Here is a 22940-nt window from a genome sequence, read left to right as displayed (position 1 = left end):
TCAGTTAAGAACAAATTCTTATTTTCAATGACGGCCTAGGAACAGTGGGTTAACTGCCTGTTCAGGGGCAGAATGACAGATTTGTACCTTGTCAGCTTGGGGGTTTGAACTTGGGGGTTTGAACTTGCAAACTTCTGGTTACTAGTCCAACGCTCTAACCATTAGGCTACCCTGCCGCCCTGGCAGATACTTCTGTACCTGTTTCCTCCAGCATCTTCACAAGGTACTTTGCTGTTGTTCTGGGATTGATTTACACTTTTCGCACCAAAGTACATTAATCTCTAGGAGACAGAACTCGTCTCCTTCCTGAGCGGTATGACGGCTGCTGGTCCCATGGTGTTTATACTTGTGTACAATTGTTTGCACAAGATGAACATGGTACCTTCAGCCGTTTGGAAATTGCTCCCAAGTATGAACCAGATTTGTGGAGGTCTACAGTTTTTTTTCTGAGGTCTTGGCTGATTTCTTTTAATTTTCCCATGATGTCAAGCAAAGAGGCACGGAGTTTGAAGGTAGGCCTTGATATACATCCACAGGTATTCCTCCAATGGACTCAAATGATGTCAATTAGCCTCAGAAGCTTCTGAAGTCAAGACATCATTTTCTGGAATTTTCCAAGCTGTTTAAAAGCACATTAAACTTACTGTATGTAAACTTCTGACCCACTGAAATTGTGATTAAGTGAAATAATCTGTCTGTAAACAATTTTGGGGAAATATCTTGTGTCATGCACAAAGTAGATGTCCTAACCTACTTGCCAAAACTATAGTTTGTTAGCAAGAAATTTGTGGAGTGGTTTAACAACGGGTTTTAATAACTCCTACCTAAGCGTATGTACATTTCCGACTTCAACTGTAGATGGGAGGGCAATCAATTCACATATGGGTCCAGGGCACAGCTGGGAGCTGAGGTGGGTCTATAACAAGCAGCAACAGTGATGGACTTATTCCTGGAGAGATGGATTTTTAACAGTTGAAGCTCAAGCTGTTTGGGTATAGACCTGGATAGTATGACAGAACTCTGCAGGCTATCTGTACAGTAGATTGCAACTCCGCCCCCTTTAGCAGTTCTATCTTGACAAACAATGTTGTATTTGGGGAAGGAAATTTCAGATTTTTTTGGTGGCCTTAAACCAGGATTCAGACACGGTTAGGACATCAGGGTTGGCAGAGTGTGCTAAAGCATTGAATAAAGCAAACTTAGGGAGGAGGCTTCTGATCTTGACATGCAAATGAGAGCGCCCGGGGACACGCAGGGCCTGGGTTAACCTCTACATCACCAGAGGAACAGAGGAGGAGTAGGATGAGGGTACGGCTAAAGGCTATAAGAACTGGTCGTCTAGTGCGTAGGGAACAGAGAATAAAAGGAGCACATTTCTGGATGTGGTAGAATAGATTCAGGGCATAATGTACAGAGAAAGGTATGGTAGGGTGCGAGTACATTGTAGGTAAACCTAGGCATTGAGTGACGATGAGAGAGATTGCATCTCTGGAGGCTCTAGTTAAGTTATGTGCGGTCTCCACATGTGTGGGGGCTGGGACAAAGGAGCTACCTGTGACATGTTGAGCAGGACTAGGGGATCCTCAGTAAAATAAATAATGAGAGCTACAGTATTCAAGGCATATTGACATTAGAGGGAGGCATAAAGCAATCACAGGTGTTGATTGGGAGAGCTAAGACAACAATGGGTAAGACAACAACGGGTAAACAACTAGGACAACAACAACGGGTAAATGGCGATGAATGGGCAGAGAGGGTCATTTAGCTACACACAGGGCTTGAGTTCGAAGCTGGGGCCAACAGATAAACAAAATGAAGTATTGTGTTAATGAACAGTCCAGCAGGCATCAGCTGTGTGGCCGAGTGATCATAGGGTCCAATGAGCAGCAATAGATGAAACAGGGAGCCGTTCGGTAGCCGTTACTATGCTGGGTGAGTGGGAGTTCAGAAAGCTAGCGAGCCTGGGCTAGCAGATTGGTCTTCACCAACATCCACGACGCAGAGGCCGGTTGAGAGCACATCAGCCTGAATTCCAGCAGACCAGTTGTGATGGATCGGCGGGGCTCCGTGTCGACAATGGGTCCTGGCCAATTGGCAAGAGAGGTATTGTAGTTGGTGTACTTAGTTTGCTAGCCGGGAGATTGGCCTAGCTCGAGGCTAACTCGAGGCTAACTGGTGCTTGCTTCTAGTCAAGGGCGTTAGCCACAATAGCCACTCGGTAGCAGCTAGGTAGCTGCGATGATCTGGTGTGATGGTCAAGAGCTTGCGGCAGGAATCCGGTAATGTAGTTGGAAAAAAATGTGGTCCGATATGCTCAGGGCGGATATCGCGCTGTGCAGACTGGCAGGTATTATCTGGGCTATCCAGGCTGAAGCGGCTGGTGTCTGAGCTAAAGGTAAAGTGCTAGCAGTGGCTAACAGTGACTAAATTGCTAGTAGCTAATTAGCTGGCTAGCTTCTGATGGCTTGCTTCAGATGGAGGTTCCAGGTTTAAAAAAAATAGGAGACCCGTACCACATTGGGTGAGGCGGGTTGCAGGAAGGTATATTTAATTGGAAAATGGAAAAAAAGGGATTGAAATATATTAAAATGTATACTGAAGAAAACGGAAAAATACGGAATATTTACACGGGACAAAAACAAACACGTCTTACTGCTACGCCATCTTGGATGTAGATGATTGTATGCCATCTATAAATACAAATACAGTTGTTAAATTATGAGCCTAGTTGGTTTCGCCACTGAAAAAGACAGTAACCTTCCGAGAGATGAGTTCGGATTGGTCTGTCATGGAGTACGCTTCTGTCTATAACATGAACTGGTCAGTATGTGTATGTAATCCTTTCTATCACTGCTTTAAAAAAAAGATCTCACATTGTAGAACTGCATAAGTGTTGTTCTCCAATTTCTGGAGGACCGAGTTTTGAAATCAGTGGAATTAGAATATGATATCTAAGGAGATGGAGAAAATTCAGGGTTTGATTGCAAGTCAGAAAGAGAACACACAGAATGCTGTTGTGTAAAACACTTGTTTCTGGATTACATCTTCAAACTAAGGGTAACCATGGCATCCGTGACAAATAGGGAGAAGCGTCCATCCATGTATTGGGGTAAGATTTTCAGATATTATATGTTTCTATTTTTATTTCAAGTTAAAGTGTACTTTTAGCTAGCTATGATCTGTGTAGGAATATTATTCGTATCTCAGAGCCATTTGCATTGCTAGTTACAGCCTAATGTTAGCTAGCTAATTTCTTAAAATCAAACCCTATACAATGTTATTACAAAACAGGTTTTAAATTCTCTGGTAATGCCAATACGGAATACTATGAAATGCTTCTCAAAGATGCCCTCTGGTGGTCAAACTAGCAATAACTTGCAGTAACAGAAAAAATGGCTGAGAGTTAAATGACGTGCCACAGAATGCTGCAGCAGCACGCAAGGTGTGCCACAGATTGATGCAACTTTTAAAGGAGTCTCTTTTCAACACACTAACCCAATAGGCTACATGTAAATCTACAATTCAAATGTGAGATTTGAACTCTTGTCACAATCTGCGACAATTACATGGACCAGGCACTTTACACAGAGAGCAATTTCACCAGTCAGTCAAATACACGTAATAGCCTAGTTGCTTTGATGATCAGAACGTGCTGTTGGTATGTTAAGGGCGCTTCCACGAACAAGTGTTGGAGCACGCCCAACTAAATCTACGATTTTAATTGGCTCCAGAAGTTGTGCCAGGATGTAATCAATGCCACCTTGTGAGGTTAGCAAAGGGCTAATGTGTGTCATGTGATCTGATGGGACCTTCTACAATTTCGCTTTCTGTCACATGCAAGTAAATCGAAAATGTTTAATTGTCTGATGTGCATTTTGTGTGTGAGAACCGGTTTAACTTTAAATGCTTGCTTATGTTCGCATGTAGCAGAAAGTAATGAACCACAACTTGAAACAAGACAGTAATAGTAATTGTTGGTCAGAGCACTCTACATTGTATGGGGAGGGGAACTCATCTTACCCACTGCCAATGTGTAGCAGCACCCACCTTTTCTTCTTTAGGCTTTACTCACAGATAAGTTAAGTTTCTAACACTGTCCAAAACTGACAATGTTTGTTCTCTCTGTGTCCTATTCTAGTGCTGGATCAACTCCTGGAGGAGCTGCAGCGCTTCCTCCTGATCCTGGATCGGGAAAACCTGAGTGGGAATGCCACTGTGCAGAAAGGCATGCTGTCTGACTTGCTGCAGTCCTACAGATGCTCCAACGGTATGTGTAACCAGTGGAAATCTGACATGGCCCAGCAAACATGCCCACATTGGCGTGAGGTGGGCCCAAAGCGGGCAAATATATTGGCCCCATGTAGGTTTCCCACATTGGGCCGATGCGCCTTGCTCATCGGCTCCACATTGGCCCCAAGGTCGGTGGCTCCAAGAAAAGCCATAACTTTGCCTAAAATAAATCTACTCTTTAGATCGACTGCCCTTATTGGTCCCCAAGATAAGCTCATGGTAATGACCACATCGGGCTCCCGAGTGGTGCAGCGGTCTAAGGCACTGCATCTCAGTGCTAGAGGCATCTCTACAAACCCTGGTTCGATTCCAGGCTGTATCACAACCAGCTGATTATTGGGAGTCCCATAGGGTGGTGCACAATAGGCCCAGCGTCGTCTGGGTTAGGGTTTGGCTGGGGTAGGCTGTCATTTTCAATAAGAATTTGTTCTTAACTGACTTGCCTAGTTAAATTAAGGTTAAATAATATATGTATTGTATGTATTGCCCACCAGGCACATGCACAGATAGGGTTATACCTGTGCCGAGCACATGCCCCTTTGCCCTCCCACTCACCAAGTGCCCTTTTGGGTGGTGGTATAATTTTTGTTGTTGTGTACTGTTTTTGTCATTGTTCTAAACCCACTGGGCCGGGTGTCCAAACATGCATGGCCTGAGATGTGGTCACTGGTCATGTGTGTAGCGAGCTACCCAGTTTAAAAATCAACAGCAGGCCACACAATCATGCCACAGCAGCATAACATTTGATTAACACTTGATTTACATCATCATCAATATTCGGTTTGGTTTGCAGCAGCATTTAATTCATTTCCTTATAGAATCAAAGCTGCGGAAAGCCTGGTGAATTTAAATACATTTGCCAAAGTTATAGAATTACTTCTGTCAGTTCAGAAAGAAATTGGATAATTCTACACCATGAGTAGAGGCAGCAGGGGCGGCAGGTGGTTAGAGTGTTGGACTAGTAACTGAAAGGTTGCAAGATCGAACCCCGAGCTGACAGGGTAAAAAATCCCTGAACAAGGCAGTTAACCCACTGTTCCTAGGCTGTCATTGAAAATAAGAATTTGTTCTTAACTGACTTGCCTAGTTAAATAAAGGTTAAAAAAATATATAATTTAGCCACAGAGGATCAATAGCTTCTTTTAAAACATTGCCTAGCTGTGGATTGTGTTTAGCCCAATAACAAAGGATAGCCTACAGTGGGGAATGCACTGTTAATCTGTCAGACAAAACAATATTTCTAATACAATTGCGTGCAAATGGCTCTTGCTGAAAAAAGAAGACCGTGTGCTATCAACATCCAATAGGCAAATTGCAAAGTAGGCTAAAACAATAGAGAGAGAGGCTTTTGGCACTACTTTGTAAAACAATGTTTGCTCACAATTTATTTATTTTATTTATTTATTTTTTAAAAAGGCCTCCTGTGGGGATGGGATAAAAAATGAATAATATAAAATAGATATAGGACAAAACACACATCACGACAAGAGAGACAACATAACACTCCATAAAGAAAGAGCTAAGACAACAGCATGGCAGCAACACATGAAAACACAGCATGGTAGCAACTAGGGATGCAACGGTACAGTGGGTCCATGGTTCGGTATGTATCGCGGTTTGTGGGTAACGGTATGGTTTCGGTATCTCTATATTTAAGAAAAAAATAAAAACACATCTCCCTTTAAACAATGAATTCTTTATTTTGCCATGAGACAAATACAACTTTCCATTCAGAAAAGTGTATGAAATCAAGGGGAAAAAAACATTAAAATTAAAAGTGCTTCTTAGCTTTGACAACCTGTAGGTGCTTTGCCTTCTCTAGTTTAAATAAACATGGTACATACTTGTATAGACAATATTAAATGTAAAAATAACTTGAATTGCAACATCAAGTTGGTACCCTATATGAGATATCTATTCCTTTATGTTGAGGTTATTCTTTAAAAATATAAACACGTCAACATTCTCTGAAGCAAGACGAGAACGGCTTGCACTGACATTGTCCCCTGCAGTGGAGAAAACTCTCACTTGCAACAGAGGTTCCCGGGACACTGAGGCACATCACATTTTAACGCACATGATAAAAACAATATCATGAAAAATAATTTAAAAAATAGGTAATACCTGATGTTCATGCTCCACAATTTCTTTGATGAGATCCTTGTAGACTCTGTCACAGCAGGCTGGTAGGGATTTAAACCTAGGATCAAGAGCTGTAGCTCTGTGAAGGTAGTCTAGAAGATCCCTGTCTGTGTATCTTCTCTCCAAGTCCTGAATGATGGCTGCCTTGGCCTCCCTGATGGTTGCACTGTCCTCAGGACCTGGTGCCATGGATTTGAGAATCATTGTCTTTAGAGGGAGAATCATTGATGAGGTGGGACTTGTTTCACTGCTCATGAGAGTTGTCATTCTTTTCAGGGGGTTGGGTAGCTGAATGAGTTCTTCTGCCAGCTTCAGTTCACTGTCAGTCAGCATGGCTATGTCTTTAACCGAATTCTTCACAGCCTTGTCCCTTACTGCAGAGTTGTTGGCCGGTTGCTGATCCACATGACTTTCCAGCATGTCATGTATGGTGTTCCAACGGGTTGTGACATCATGGATTAATTTGTGCTTTGGTATATCTAGCCTCTCTTGCTTGACTGTCAACTTGGTGAGCACTTCTGCTTTCTGAAAAAAAGTCACCAGTTTTTCTGACCTTCCCCAGGAGGTGGGACACTGCCTTGAGAGAGACTGCCCTCTTGGCTGCGAGGTTCAGGATGTGTGCAAAACATCCAATGTGGGGCCCAAACCCATCAGCTTCATGGATGGCATTCACAATGTTTTGTGTGTAGTCTGTAGTGGCTAGGATTGTGACATTTGGTCTCTCTAGCTTCCACTCAGTCACATCATTCATTAATTCTAGGGCTGAGTGTGTGCTTGTATGACTCTCATCCAGAGGACGAGTTTGCACGTAGCTCTTCATCTCCCAATCCAGTACGTAGTTAACCGTCGCAGTGAGGTAGCTTTGATTAGCTCTCGCGGTCCAACTATCAGTGGAGTGTGTTAGATGGGGTGTCTGTCAATTCGTTTTCAATTTCTCTCCGTGATGTTTCATAGAGTTTGGGAATTACGTTGCTGCTGAAATGTGTGCCGGAGGGGACATTGTTACGCGGTAAAACATTTTTTTATCAGGTGACGAAATCCTGAGTCAGTAACCACCGAATAGGATAGGGCTGCAAATCTTTGGCTATGAATACTCACACTGCTTTTGTTATTTCTTTATGATTTTCTGAATTTGTCTCAAATTGTTGTTAGAAGGCAACAGCGAGAGATTTGTTGTATTTTCGCTAACGAGTGGACTCTCCTTGCTCCAGCTGCACCTGAAAGGGATACGGCTGGGTGATGGCGACGTAAATGACACATCATGTTAGAAGTGTTTCCACTCGACTAGCCGACAGTGGCAAAGCAATGCTTGCAGACTGTACTTGGTTTGTTTACGGTCTTCTTACCCTCGCCTCTTCAAATTTGCTTCTCTCTCTCTCACTAGCGCACACCATTGTCACGTTGGAGCTGAGAGAATATTTGTTTTTAGTTTCCCTTCTCTTCATGGGGCCCCTTTAGGAAGTTTTCCTACTGAGATGTCATTGCAAATCGTCCATTGGCTGTTTAATGGGGAGGGGGTTGCAGTCACTGCGGTTGCCACATTTTGAGACATTGCTGTGGAGTAAAGTTTGTCAGCCCACAAGGAGCCCCCTAACGGCCTGGGGCCACAAGCAGTTGCCTGCCTTGCCTGTTCACAAGCTGAGTGTCTGGTTCTGTGGATCTGAATGTAAAATGTGCATGTAGTATGCAATGGATTAGGGAGATTCCTACTGCTTGAGCTATGTTGTTGATGTAAATTGAGAAGAGCGTGGGGCCTAGGATCGAGCCTTAGGGTACTCCCTTGGTGACAGGCAGTGGCTGAGACAGCAGATGTTCTGACTTTATACACTGCACTCTCTGAGAGAGGTAGTAAGCAAATCAGTCCAAAGATCCTTCAGAGACACTAATACTCCTTAGCCGGCCCACAAGAATGGAATGGTCTACCCTATCAAAAGCTTTGGCCAAGTCAATAAAAATAGCAGCACAACATAGAATGACATCATTTAGGACCATTAAGGTTGCAGTGACACATCCATAACCTAAGCGGAAACCAGATTGCATACCCGAGAGAATACTATAAACATCAAGAAAGTCAGTCAGTTGATTATTGATAAATTTTTCCAACACTTTTGATAAACAGGGCAAAATAGAAATTGGCCTATAACAGTAGGATCAGCTTTATCTCCCCGGATACACCGTGACTGCCTTCCAAGTAATGCGGAAACTCCCCAGAGAGGAGAGACAGTTTTAAAAGGTCAGAGATAGGTTTGGTGATGATGGGGGCAGCAACCTTAAAGAAGAAAGGGTCTAAACCATCTGAACCAGATGTTTTGTTTGGGGTCAAGTTTAAGGAGCTCCTTTAGCACCTCAGACTCAGTGACCATCTGCAGGGAGGAACTTTGTAGCGGGGGAGGGGGAAAAGAAGGAGGAGCATCAGGGATAGTCCCATTAGAAGGGGTGGGAGATGAGGAAATGTTGGATGGGCAAGGAGGCATGACAGATTCAAATAGGAATCCTGACTTAATGAAGTGGTAATTAAAGAGCTCAGCCATATGCTCCTTGTCAGTAACAACCACATCATCAATGTTAAGGGACATGAGCAGCTGTGAGGAGGGTTTATTCTCCAGTTCTTTAACTGTTTTCCAGAACGTCTTGGGATTAGACCCATAAGGAGAGTACTGCTCCTTAAAATAACTAACTTTGGCCTTCTGGATAGCTTGAGTGCACTTATTTCTAATTTGCCTGAACGAGAGCCAATCAGCCTGAGTATGTGTGTGTCGAGTGATTTGCCAAATGAAATTCTTGTGCTGTTGTAACTCTGCCAGATCACGGTCGAACCAGGGACTGAACTTGTTTTTAATTCTCAATTCTTTATGGACACGTATTTGTTAACGATACCACTGAAAATATAAAAAAAGAAGATCCAAGCATCTTCGACAGAGGGGATTCATCTGATTCTATACCAATTTACAGAGGCCAGATCATAAAGGAAGGCTTGCTCATTAAAGTTTTTTAGAAAACATCTAGGACAAGTCAGGACAGATTGTTTCATTGAGCCGCCTTTATGAACATAGGTTGTAAAACAGTGATCACTTAGGTCATTACAGAAAAACACCAGACTGATACCTATCAGGATTATATGTAAGGATAACATCAAGGAGTGTTGCCTTTTCTGGGTCTTTGGAGTCATACGCTGTGGGATTGGTAATAATCTGAGAAAGATGTAGGGAGTCCCATTATTGCTTTAGGAATTGGCCAGGTGGTTTAAGCATGTCCCAGTTTAGGTCACCTAGCAGGACAAATTCAGACTTAGTGTAAGGGACCAGGAGAGCCAGGGCATTTAGGGTGGCTGATAACACCCAGCAACAGTCAACAGAGTTATTTGAAAGTTTAATGTGTAAAACCAGCAAATCAAATTGTTTGGGGACAGACTTGGTGGAGACAACTGAGCACTGAAGGTGTTCCTTTGTAAAGATTGCCACTTCACCAACTTTGGAAGATCCGTCTTGGCAAAAAAGGTTAAAACCAGAAAGGTTAACATCAGTGTTCAAAACACTCTTTCTTAATCACGTCTCAGTAATGACCAACATATCTGGATTGGAGCTGTGAACCCACACTTTCAATTGATGCATTTTAGGTAATAAGCTTCTAGTGTTAATGTTAAGAAATCCAGGCTTTTACAAGAACAGAGATCAGTGAAGCAGATATCAGAGCATAAATCAGAATTGGGGCTAGCAACAGTAGATGGGCCAGGGTGTACATGTACATTTCCAGATATAATCAGCAGTAATACAAATCAGGGCACGGCAGAGGACAGGGAGAGCTCTGCAGTGTTAATTTATAAAATTAGCATGTGCATTAGATGGCAACAAGATCATATTGCACAGCAATTTCATCAGGTAACATGAATACAAACCTGGTGAGAGGTGGTTAGAGTAGGATGGGAGGCCAAGAGTTTGTGTAACCAATAGACAGTCAGTCTTGAGTGTATGAACAAACAGACTGTCCCACGGTTGGGTAAACAAGCCATATAACAACTTGGGGCTAGCCATTGTAAGTTCAGAGTCACTCGCCTCAATAGTGCATGTGAGCTGGAGGCGAGCAAAAGCTCGGGACAGAAGGGGAGTGTGGCGAGGGTACCTAATACCAGACAGGGGGAGACAGGCCAGGGCAGTCAATGAACCGATTGCCAGGTGGAATCCAAGCAGCAGTGCAGCAGGCAACTGGAGTAGCTGTCACACCCACTTGAGAGAAGCTTTTTTTTCAGGAGGCAGATTCCTTCTAGAAAATCCCAGCTAGCTAACTAATATAGATAGCAAGTCTTTGTCCGTCTTTTCCACGTGGAAAAGGAGGTTGTTAGCTAGCTATATCTTTTCAGTGTCTGCAAATGGTCCTTTACGACGTCCAAACAAAGTTGTCCTATGGCTGTTGTATTTTGGGGATTCTGAAGCCTCTGCATTTGGGTTGGGAGGTGCTGTGAAACTCTTGCCATTGTTAGGCTCAAGAGTTTTCACACCTTTCACTTCACACTTCAGTGCTAGTTTCTGTCAGATTCTTTCCTAGCAGCTTGGTAGCCTTATTTATTAAGGACACAATGCAGATAGCCTGGTTAGCCAATGTCAGGGAGCACTGGTTAGTCGGGCCAATTGAGGTAGTATGTACATGAATGTAAAGTTAAAGTGACTATGCATATATGATAAACAGAGAGTAGCAGCAGCGTAAAAGAGGGGTTGGGGGGGCACAAAATGCAAATAGTCTGGGTAGCCATTTGATTACCTGTTCAGGAGTCTTATGGCTTGGGGGTAAAAACTGTTGAGAAGCTTTTTTTGTCCTAGACGTGGCACTCCGGTACCGCTTGCCATGCCGTAGTAGAGAGAGCAGTCTATGACTGGGGTGTTTGACAATTTTTAGGGCCTTCCTCTGACACCGCCTGGTGTAGAGGTCCTGGATGGCAGGCAGCTTAGCTCCAGTGATGTACTGGGCCGTTCGCACTACCCTCTGTAGTGCCTTACAGTCGGAGGCCGAGCCATTGCCGTACCAGGCAGTGATGCAACCAGTCAGGATGCTCTTGATGTTGCAGCTGTGAGGGAATAGGCTTTGTCGTGCCCTCTTGCCGATTGTCTTAGCGTGTTAGGACCATTCTATTTTGTTGGTGATGTGGACACCAAGGAACTTGAAGCTCTCAACCTGCTCCACTACAGGCCAGTCGATGAGAATGGGGGCATGCTCGGTACTCCTTTTCCTGTAGTCCACAATCATTTCCTTAGTCTTGGTTACGTTGAGGGATTGGTTGTTATTCTGGCACCACCCGGACCAGGTCTCTGACCTCCTCCCTATAGGCTGTCTCGTCGTTATTGGTGATCTGGCATTATTGGTGATCTGTTGTGTCATCTGGAAACTTAATGATGGTGTTGGAGTCGTGCCTGGCCATGCAGTCGTGGGTGAACAGGGAGTACAGGAGGGGACTGAGCACGCACCACTGAGGGGCCCCTGTGTTGAGGATCAGCGTGGCAGATGTGTTGCTACCTACCCTCACCACTTGGGGGCAGCCCGTCAGAAAATCCAGGATCCAGTTGCAGAGGGAGGTGTTTAGTCCCAGAATCCTTTGCTTAGTGATAAGCTTTGAGGGTACTATGCTGTTGAACGCTGAGCTGTAGTCAATGAATATCATTCTCACATAGGTGTTCCTTTTGTCCAGGTGGGAAAGGGTAGTGTGGAGTGCAATAGAGATTGCACTCCACAGCTCTACCATTTTGCTCAGTGCGAATGTTGCCTGTAATCCTTGGCTTCTGGTTGGGGTATGTGATCATTGTGGGGACGACGTTCTCGATGTACTTATTGATAAAGCCAGTGACTGATGTGGTGTACTCCTCAATGCCATCGGAAGAATCCCGGAACTTGTTCCAGTCTGTGATAGCAAAACAGTCCTGTAGTTTAGCATCTGCTTCATATGACCATCTGAATTGGAAGAAGGTTTTGATGTTGAGGTTAGTATCCTGTATAAGTCCTTCAAAAAATAGGCCTGTTGGATGCTGAAACTATTATTTGGTAGTCTGCAGCAGACAAATTATAGTCCTATTTTTTTCAGCCGGTGCCGCGCATCATTGGGTGTCAGTGAAACTGGAAAGCTTTTTTAGGACTTTAATTTCCTTCTTATATTGTACAATATGTTTCCGCACACCTAGGCCTAGGCTATTGATGGATTCAAGATGAGGTTGTTTTTATTGATCTCAGATTCTCCGTTTGTCAGTGTTAAAGTAGCTCGTTATTTCGATCATTTGTTCAGTATTAAAACAGTAAAGGTGTAAAATGATGTAGAATTGCATGAAAAGCATTTTAAAAGACAAATATTTCCTGGACCCTAGGCTACTGAAACATTTCCCAATGTATGCAACTTCTGTAAGGTCTTCTACTCTACTGCTCTATGCCATCTCTTTTGCACACCAGTATCTCTACCTGCACATGACCATCTGATCATTTATCACTCCAGTGCTAATCTGCTAAATTGTAATTATTCGCCTACCTCCTCATGCCTTTTGCACACAATGTATATAGACTATTTCTTTTTTCTACTGTGTTGTTGACTTTATTGTTTACTCCATGTGTAACTCTGTGTTGTTGTCTGTTCACACTGCTATGCTTTGTCTTGGCCAGGTCGCAGTTGAAAATGAGAACTTGCTCTCAACTAGCCTACCTGGTTAAATAAAGGTGAAATAAAAAAATTATGCAAATGCAATGATACGCATGCAATGCTTTATTACCTCAAAGCTCCCCAGGTCACTCCCTTCTCGTGCTCACTTTTTGTTTCGTCACCTCCCGAAATTACAAATTAAGCACTGAACACTGTACTCTAGACTCTAGCTAACCACCATATACTAAAATATTCACACAAGCCACTAGCCAGCCAGCCAGCCATATATCCTGAGTTAGAAGATTATGAATATTAGCCTATATTATGAAGTAAGAGCAAGAAAAATCACAATCATACATAAAACATTTTTTTGTTTTACCCTCTTTTCCGGATGTCAATCGTGTCTTTAGGAGGCACTTTAACTAGGGTGCCCACAATTTGTGAATGGCTAGCCCATGTTGGGTTGATGTGGGCTTGGTGTGGGCTAGCCTGTGTTGGGCTGGTGTAGGCTCACCTGTGTTGGGGTGGTGTGAGCTAGCCCATGCCCACTGAATACCCACATGGGGCCAATGGGGTCATGCTTGCTAGGGGGTCTCCTGCTAATCTCGAAACCCAGAACCAGATTGTCACGTGATTTACTGGATTTGGTTCTGGGGGATTGTTGAGATTTTTGGCCTAGTGCAAGTTGCAAAGACCACACCGCCTCCCCTGAAATCCTCTCGGTAGTCTATCGGCCAAATGAACTCCTCCCCTTCCAAAAGTCGAAAGATGCCCACCCCTGCGAAATCCTGATTTGTCTAAATCAGGCATTCCCAATCCAGGGGTACACGCAATGCCGTCGGGGGTACGCCAGATAAAAATGTGATTCACATTAAAAATATATATATATATATTCGTATAAAAAAACTGTCAATTTCGTAAAAATATAAGGCCTGCGTGCATAGAGAGACACATACCAGCTCTACTGGTGGTACTGCTACTACCAGCAGTACTACACCTGCACCTGTCGATGACACAAGTTGTTAAGTTGTTCTGCATCCATGAGCACATCCAATGCTAGCACCAATGCTAGCATTAGCTCAGCTAGCATGGACACTCACAGTTGTGAATCTGATGCAGCCGAAGAGCTACTGCCCCCTTACCCGGGAAAGCACCGAACAACCGACAGGGACGATGGACCATCGAAGAGGTGTAAATATGATGAGAACTACATTCATTTGGGGTTCACTTATATTGGGAGTAGTGCCTTTCCTCAGCCACAGTGTGTTCTATGTGCAAAAATACTATCTCACAACTCGATGAAACCTTCACTCTTGCGCTGACATTGAGAAACAAAACATGCCAATTTGAAGCCACGGGTGTTTTTGAGCGAGAATTAAGATGACTTTCGAGTAGTAAGACATGTATAAAAGCAACAGATTAATAAGAAGGTGCTAGGAGTGTCTTATATAGTGAGCTACTGAGTGGCTAGGACAGTTAAGCCATGCTGCTGCTACAGTTTCAACTGTTCTGCCTGCGGCTTTGGAACCGTGACCTGTTCACCGGACGTGCTACCTGTCCCAGACCTGCTGTTGTCAACTCTCTAGAGACAGCAGGAGCAGTAGAGATACTCTGAATGATCGGCTATGAAAAGCCAACTGACATTTACTCCTGAGGTTCTGACCTGTTGCACCCTCGACAACCACTGTGATTTTTATTATTTGACCCTGCTGGTCATCTATGAACATTTGAACATCTTGGCCATGTTCTGTTATAATCTCCACCTGACACAGCCAGAAGAGGACTGGCCACCCCTCATAGCCTGGTTCCTCTCTAGCTTTCTTCCTAGGTTCTGTCCTTTCTAGGGAGTTTTTTCTAGCCACCGTGCTTTTACACCTGTATTGCTTGCTGTTTGGGGTTTTAGGCTAGTTTCTGTACAGCACTTTGAGATATCAGCTGATGTAAGAAGGGCTTTATAAACGATTTTGATTTGATTATGCCCCATACTATTGTGGAGGACTTAATTCTTCCTGCTGCCGTGGATATGGCTGGAACAATGCTGGGGGAAAAGGCCAAAAAAACTATACAGACATTGACTTCATCAAACAACACTGTTTCACAATGCATCAGTGACATGGCAGGAGATGTTTTTAAACAATTACTGCTGCGTATACAAGCCAGTGAATTCTTTGTATTACATCTGGATGAGTCAACAGACGTGTCAGGCCTGGCACAGTTCCTGGTATACAGTGGCTTGCGAAAGTATTCACCCCCCTTGGCATTTTTCCTATTTTGTTGCCTCACAACCTAGAATTAAAATAGATTTTGTATCATTTGATTTAAACAACATGCCTACCACTTTGAAGATGCACATGTTTTCTTTTTGTGAAACAAACAAGAAATAAGACAAAAAGCGGAACTTGAGTGTGCATAACTATTCACCCCCCCAAAGTCAATACTTTGTAGACCCACCTTTTGCAGAAATTACAGCTGCAAGTCTCTTTGGGTATGTCTCTATAAGCTTGGCACATCTAGCCGCTGGGATTTTTGCCCTTTCCTCAAGGCAAAACTGCTTCTGCTCCTTCAAGTTGGATGGGTTCTGCTAGTGTACAGCAATCTTTAAGTCATACCACTGAAATATTTATTTGGGCTGCAATTTCTGAGGCTGGTAACTCTAATGAACTTATCTTATGCAGCAGAGGTAACTTTGGGTCTTCCTTTCCTGTGGCGGTCCTCATGAGAGACAGTTTCATGATAGTGCTTGATGGTTTTTGCGATTGTACTTGAAGAAACTTTCAAAGTTCTTGAAATGTTATTTTTCCAAATAGGGCTATGTTCTGTATACCACCCCTACCTTCTCACAACATAACTGATTGGCTCAAACACATTAAGTGGGAAAGACATTTACAAAAATGTACTGTATCTGTTAATTGAAATGCATTCCAGGTGACTACCCCATGAAGCTGGTTGAGAGAATGCCAAGAGTGTGCAAAGCTGTCATCAAGGCAAAGGGTGGCCATTTGAAGAATCTCAAATATAAAATATATTTTGATTTGTTTAACACTTTTTTTGTTTCTACATGATTCCATATGTGTTATTTCAGTTTTTATGTCTTCACTATTATACTACATATACTATCATACTACAATGTAGAAAATAGTAAAAATAAAGAAAAATTCTGGAATGAGTAGGTGTGTCAACTTTTGACTGGTACTCTCTCTCTCTATATATATATATATATATATATATATATATATTGCACATTTACTTTAACCCCTTTTTTGGGGGTTGGCACAAAACTACCTTCATACTTCCATATTTGTTTTAATTATCCGGTACCGGTTACCTTCATACGAGTCCCATGACACTTGTGGGGGGGTCATAGAGCATAGAACACCATCGTGTTCGTGATAATATCCCCTTTCCACAGAAGTTCCTATTAGTTTTTAGCCCAAACGGTTCGGAAGCTATCAAACAGAAGTTGCCACACTGACGGTACCGACTTCAAACAAGTCTCTTGACACTTGTGGGGATTGTACAGCAAAACAGAGAACACCATCGTGAGAGTCTCCCCTTTCCATAGTTTGCAGGTCAAAACGTTCGGACGCTACAAAATGTAGCGCTACAGACACTATATTTTCGGTATTTATCATGGTCAATGCAGCACATGCAACAATGTTGATAACGATGATGCTGTTTTCACATTGCTTCTTAATATAAATCCAGTAGGGTTCTATAATTACACTATTAGTTTGTGTGTCTTACATCTGCAAACAGCTAGTATGTCTATTCTTAGCAAGTGGAGCCTCTATGCTAATCACTAGTTAGCTGGCTGGCTAGCTAGCTAGCTAATATATGTACTGAGTCAGCACAAACATAATTAGCTATACAGCTTGATAATACCAGTATTTGTGTAGACCTAAATCAGCATGTTGTTTGTGCAACAGAATCTTCTAAATCAAAGAGGAATTTGCAAAGCATGAATATGTTAGCTACATGAAGTAGCTAAGAGAACATTAAATTGAAGATTATAGGGTCCCCTAGGAAACACTTATCAACACTTTGGTTCCTACCCTGTCACAAGATCTCCTCCCTGGCATTTTAATTTGTTGTCATGTTAAACAACACTGTATTCAAAGTGCCCACTATTATTTTCTATCTGTAGAATTAGATTAATCACTATATTTCCATGATTCCAATAGTTCACCCAAATGTTTTGCTCTAAATTGCAAGTGAAATTGCAATTGCAACATTTGGTTAAAAATAACGCCTGGGGGTCTTCCGAGTGGCACAGTAGTCTAAGGCACTGCATCGCAGTGCTAGCTGTGCCACTAGAGATCATGGTCTGAGTCCAGGCTCTGTCGCAGCCAGCCGTGACCGGGAGACCCATGGGGTGGCGCACAATTGGCCTAGTGCCCTCCGGGTTAGGGGAGGGTTTGGCTGGCTGGGATGTCCTTGTCCTATGCTTACTAGCGACTCCTGTGGCGGGCCTGGTGCATGCACTCTGACACTGTCTGTACCTGTAAGACTGTAACTACCAATTGGATACCACGAAAAGGGGTAAAATAAAACAAAAAATAAAAAATATATATATGTATAAGGCCTAGATTGTTTGCCCATATCGTTCAGCCCTGCATGGTAGATTCGAAATTAGTATAAAACAATCAGAATGGAGAAGACTCATGGAAATCACTTAGACTGTATGTGTTGAGAGTAACACAGTATTCATTAAGCACATTTTTAACTTGTATTATAAATACTGTACATTAAATATTGTCAAATACCATCATATTTTCAAAAAAATGTATACCGTGATATGATATTTTGGAAATATCTCCCAGCCCTATTTTAGCATCCCACTAATAGCAGGTTTCCACTAGTTTTCACTACTTCTACTCATGGTCTCTAGCTGTCTGTCGGTCCCCCCCGTAGTTAGCTACCTTATCTGGTGAGTTTTTTTAACTAGCCCGTTGCTTAACAGCGCTGCATGTGGTTCTGGCTAGAAACCTCTGGGCTGAACCCCACTCGGTTTGCTTGGCTAAACTCGAGCTATGCTGTTTCTTCAAGTGTGTTACACCAACATGAAGCACAATCCTTTACATTCCCCTTTAAAAGATACACCTAGCTAAGCTTTTTACTTCGAGTTGCTTGGTTTACACACCGAGTCAGCACTTGGCATTAATACACGCGACTTCCACTCATGGTCTCTGTCAGTCAAAACCGTTTGGCGGTAGCTAGCTGAAGTGCCAAGTATATGAGCTATCTAGTTGGCTAACAGCAGTTTTTAGCTAGCTATACTCGAGCGGTACTGTTTCTTCAAGTGTGTTACCCCAGCTGTTAAGCACAATCCTTTACATTCCCCCGTAAAAGATAATAAAAGCTGTGTGTTTTTTATGTTAAGTGACTTGGTTTACACACTGAGTCAGCACTTGGTATTAACACGCGCTTAGCTAGCTACAGTGCCTTGCGAAAGTATTCGGCCCCCTTGAACTTTGCGACCTTTTGCCACATTTCAGGCTTCAAACATAAAGATATAAAACTATTTTTTTGAAGAATCAACAACAAGTGGGACACAATCATGAAGTGGAATGACATTTATTGGATATTTCAAACTTTTTTAACAAATCAAAAACTGAAAAATTGGGCGTGCAAAATTATTCAGCCCCTTTACTTTCAGTGCAGCAAACTCTCTCCAGAAGTTCAGTGAGGATCTCTGAATGATCCAATGTTGACCTAAATGACTAATGATGATAAATACAATCCACCTGTGTGTAATCAAGTCTCCGTATAAATGCACCTGCACTGTGATAGTCTCAGAGGTCCGATAAAAGCGCAGAGAGCATCATGAAGAACAAGGAACACGCCAGGCAGGTCCGAGATACTGTTGTGAAGAAGTTTAAAGCCGGATTTGGATACAAAAAGATTCCCCAAGCTTTAAACATCCCAAGGAGCACTGATACTCCTCCATATTGAAATGGAAGGAGTATCAGACCACTGCAAATCTACCAAGACATGGCCGTCCCTCTAAACTTTCAGCTCATACAAGGAGAAGACTGATCAGAGATGCAGCCAAGAGGCCCATGATCACTCTAGATGAACTGCAGAGATCTACAGCTGAGGTGGGAGACTCTGTCCATAGGACAACAATCAGTCGTATATTGCACAAATCTGGCCTTTATGGAAGAGTGGCAAGAAGAAAGCCATTTCTTAAAGATATCCATAAAAAGTGTCATTTAAAGTTTGCCACAAGCCACCTGGGAGACACACCAAACATGTGGAAGAAGGTGCTCTGGTCAGATGAAACCAAAATTGAACTTTTTGGCAACAATGCAAAATGTTATGTTTGGCGTAAAAGCAACACAGCTCATCACCCTGAACCTACCATCCCCACTGTCAAACATGGTGGTGGCAGCATCATTGTTTGGGCCTGCTTTTCTTCAGCAGGGACAGGGAAGATGGTTAAAAATGATGGGAAGATGGATGGAGCCAAATACAGGACTATTCTGGAAGAAAACCTGATGGAGTCTGCAAAAGACCTGAGACTGGGACGGAGATTTGTCTTCCAACAAGACAATGATTCAAAACATAAAGCAAAATCTACAATGGAATGGTTCAAAAATAAACATATCCAGGTGTTAGAATGGCCAAGCCAAAGTCCAGACCTGAATCCAATCGAGAATCTGTGGAAAGAACTGAAAACTGCTGTTCACAAATGCTCTCCATCCAATCTCACTGAGCTCGAGCTGTTTTGCAAGGAGGAATAGGAAAACATTTCAGTCTCTCGATGTGCAAAACTGATAGAGACAAGCGACTTACAGCTGTAATCGCAGCAAAAGGTGGCGCTACAAAGTATTAACTTAAGGGGGCTGAATAATTTTGCATGCCCAATTTTTCAGTTTTTGATTTGTTAAAAAAGTTTGAAATATCCAATAAATGTCGTTCCACTTCATGATTGTGTCCCACTTGTTGTTGATTCTTCACAAAAAAATACAGTTTCATATCTTTATGTTTGAAGCCTGAAATGTGGCAAAAGGTCGCAAAGTTCAAGGGGGCCGAATACTTTCGCAAGGCACTGTATCTATCGTCACTCAGCCAGCTAATTAGCTAGCATCCCTGTTAGCTCTACTTTCCCTACCCTGAAAGTATTTAGACCACTCCCCTGGTAAGTAAAGCTTTCTGTTTCTGCTTTCCTGTCTTCCAGCTATTGTTACCCCGATAGTCTAGGATTACTCCCATGTCTCTTCCGACTTCCCAGTCAAATAGCAGCGTGTGTGTAGCTAGCTAGCCCCCTCCCTGGTAATTTCTGTTTTCTTCCGTTCGTTTGAAACGATGTCCTCGAGTGCACCGACCAAGAAGGAGAGAAAGCAGCGCAAGCCTAGCAGGCAGGCAATTGCAGCCACTACATGTCACAGTCTAACTCCCTTAGATCTGTGCTACTTGCCTTGGCATAGACCACACTTTGGCGGCTCTCGTTGACTTTGCTAGCTGTGCGCATTGCTCTATCAAACGTAGATCAAGGTACATGGAAAGTATTGCCCAGGCCTTGTTCTTGCTCGAGGTAGATTTTGTTTACAAAAAAGTTCCAGAGGAGGGAGAAGCTGTCCAAGCTTTCCATCTGCCCCTCTACTTGAGCTCCTGGCAAGATTAGGTGGTCCATCTTCCCAGGGGATGAACCTTAGCTACTCAATATTGTTTGTAGATCAGTCAGTCACAATTTATCCATGGTACATCTCCATTTTTATGCTCTCGAAACACGGCCAATGACTGATCTCCCCTTCTTCGAGACACTCCGATGCACTGTCACCAAACTCGAGGTCGGGTATCCTACGCCTCCCCCACCTACAAAGAAGATTAGGATGGTTGGAAGCACCCCTCAGGGTAATTCCACATCCTTCCCACAATGTGTACCAGCCTTCCCAGACTGTGTGTCTTCCAGGGTGGAGCCACATAAGTCACCTTCTCCGGTGACAACCTACCCTTTATGGCATGGAGTCATTGAGATGGTTCAGCTCTCCTGTCGTGGAGCCTTCCCTGGTTGAACACCTCGACCCAAGGCTCGGGGAGCCGGCTGAGCCCCTCTGACCTTAACAACCAGAGTCTCCTCGGGAGTCCTGTGTCAGGTCACTCCAGAGCCCCCCCCATCTCAAGACCCATAAGTCCCTGTGGGGCGGGTCAACACCACTGTCCCCCCAGTTCAGCTCTCCAATAAAGAGTTCCCATCACATCCAGGCCAATGGTCCGAGGTTGATAGTTCAGAATGTTTCCATTCAAAACAAGCAACCTCTTGAGGGCTAACTTGTCCAACCAGCAGGTCTGAAAAGTTATTCGTTCTTTCCACGGGACAGGTTGCCCACATGCGCAGTCCTCCCAGGGAACAAGTAACTTCTCTTGCTCCTCATCTGGAGCAGTGGCGCATGTGTACAGTCTCCCCCTAGTTCCTACGCACCATAGGCCAGGGGTACAGACTACATGGGAATAGTGCAGTCCACTGCACAGGTGGAAGCATCCTGAGTCCTCAGACAATATACCGTCTCTGTTTGCCAAGGGAGCCGCACGTGTGGTGCCAAGTGAAGAACCTCACCAGTGGTTCTTCTGCTGCTATTTCTTGGTCCTCACAATCATATCAAGTACATTTTTTTCCCTTCAATAAAGTATTTTTCAGCAAACGTCTGTGCTAATTGGAAAAGACAAGCGCCGTGAGAGTTATTTAAGATCCTCTTCAAAGAGGTAGGTTTCAGATATTTTTGGAAGATGGGTAGGGACTCTGCTGTCCTGTCTTTAGGGGGAAGCTATTTCCACCATTGGGGTGCCAGGACAGAAAAGAGCTTTGACTGAGCTGAGAGGGGGTAGGGGTGGGAGGGCCATCGTAAGGGTGGGAGGGCCAAGAGACTTGAGGTGGCGGAACAGAGTTCTTGGGATGGGATGTAGGGTTTAAGCATAGCCTAAGGATTTACGGCACCTCATCAAGCGTCTGAAGGACAGTAGACCACAAGGATTGCCTATTCCTTGCAATGAGAGATCACAACATCCCTCACGCTAACCCACTAGAGGTCAGATGGGCTTCTGTACGCCTTCCCTCCCTTGGACCTGATTCCCCCACTCTGGACAGTGAAAGCAAACAATCTAGCCCTAATCCTGATAGCCCTGCCACTGTTAAGGTCTACTTGGCAGCAATCTCAGCCTGCCATGTAGGATTATGTGAGACGACAATTGGGGCTCACCCCTTTCGTTTGTTGTTTTATTTAGGGAACGCATTGTCTTATAAGATGGACAGTTGCTTGCCTTGGCCAATGCCAAGCACGTTAGCGACCTTCACGTGCTCTCGGTTCAACCTTCATGCACTTAGTTTGCCCCCAACTATTCCAAGGTTATGGTACGTCCTAATTCCGCGTTCATTCCTTGTCATTTCCATGACTCATAATAGCCTAGTCGAGCCACTGATATCTCCGTCTCAGAAATTTGTGTGCAGGCTAGTTGGGCTTTCCCTCACACCTTTGTGAGGTTCTATTGTCTGGGTGTCACTGTGCCATCCCTGGTGCACACAGTCATTGGTGCTGGAGCTGAGTAGGATGGATCAGGTTCACTAGCAAGTACACCAACACAGGCTTCTCAGGAAAAGGGCTAATGGCAATCGGGACGTTTTGCAAGTGTCCCGTAGTGAGATGTCAAATCGAGTCAACTGTTAGAGAACTATGAGTTACGGTATGCAATCCAGGTTCTGTGAAGGAGATTAGGGAAACATTTTACCAGATTGCCTCTCTTGCATGACTCGTAGAAGAGGTGGATTGTTGAATGAGGAAACAAGAGCATTGTGGGTGCAATATATACACGCGGGGCTCACACCCACAAAGCGTCTGTTAGGCATGATTTGAATAAAGTTTCAGTAAATAGGACACGAAGGGGCGTGTCCCATAGTGAG

The 22940-nt window shown here is 43.7% G+C and overlaps 1 protein-coding gene across 5 annotated transcripts in view; it reads left to right on the top strand.

Moving 5' to 3' along the window:
* Positions 1–22940, top strand: part of afap1l2 (actin filament associated protein 1-like 2) — a 144855-nt gene that overhangs the window by 16579 nt on the left and 105336 nt on the right. For 4 of the 5 annotated variants that reach the window (XR_006079770.1, XM_024387086.2, XM_024387085.2 and 1 more), the window contains exon 2: positions 4139–4267. Coding sequence is in view for 3 of the 5 variants with exons in the window: in XM_024387086.2 (XP_024242854.1) it covers positions 4139–4267 (129 nt within the window). In the remaining 2 variants the exon portion in view is untranslated. Of the gene's footprint in view, positions 1–4138; positions 4268–22940 lie in introns of those variants that run through there. The other variant, XM_024387087.2, reaches the window with a different exon arrangement.

This window comes from Oncorhynchus tshawytscha, linkage group LG24 (assembly GCF_018296145.1).
Source record: "Oncorhynchus tshawytscha isolate Ot180627B linkage group LG24, Otsh_v2.0, whole genome shotgun sequence".
Lineage (NCBI taxonomy): Eukaryota > Metazoa > Chordata > Actinopteri > Salmoniformes > Salmonidae > Oncorhynchus > Oncorhynchus tshawytscha.
Note: the sequence above shows the minus strand (reverse complement) of the source record. Positions and strands in the feature narration are given on the sequence as shown.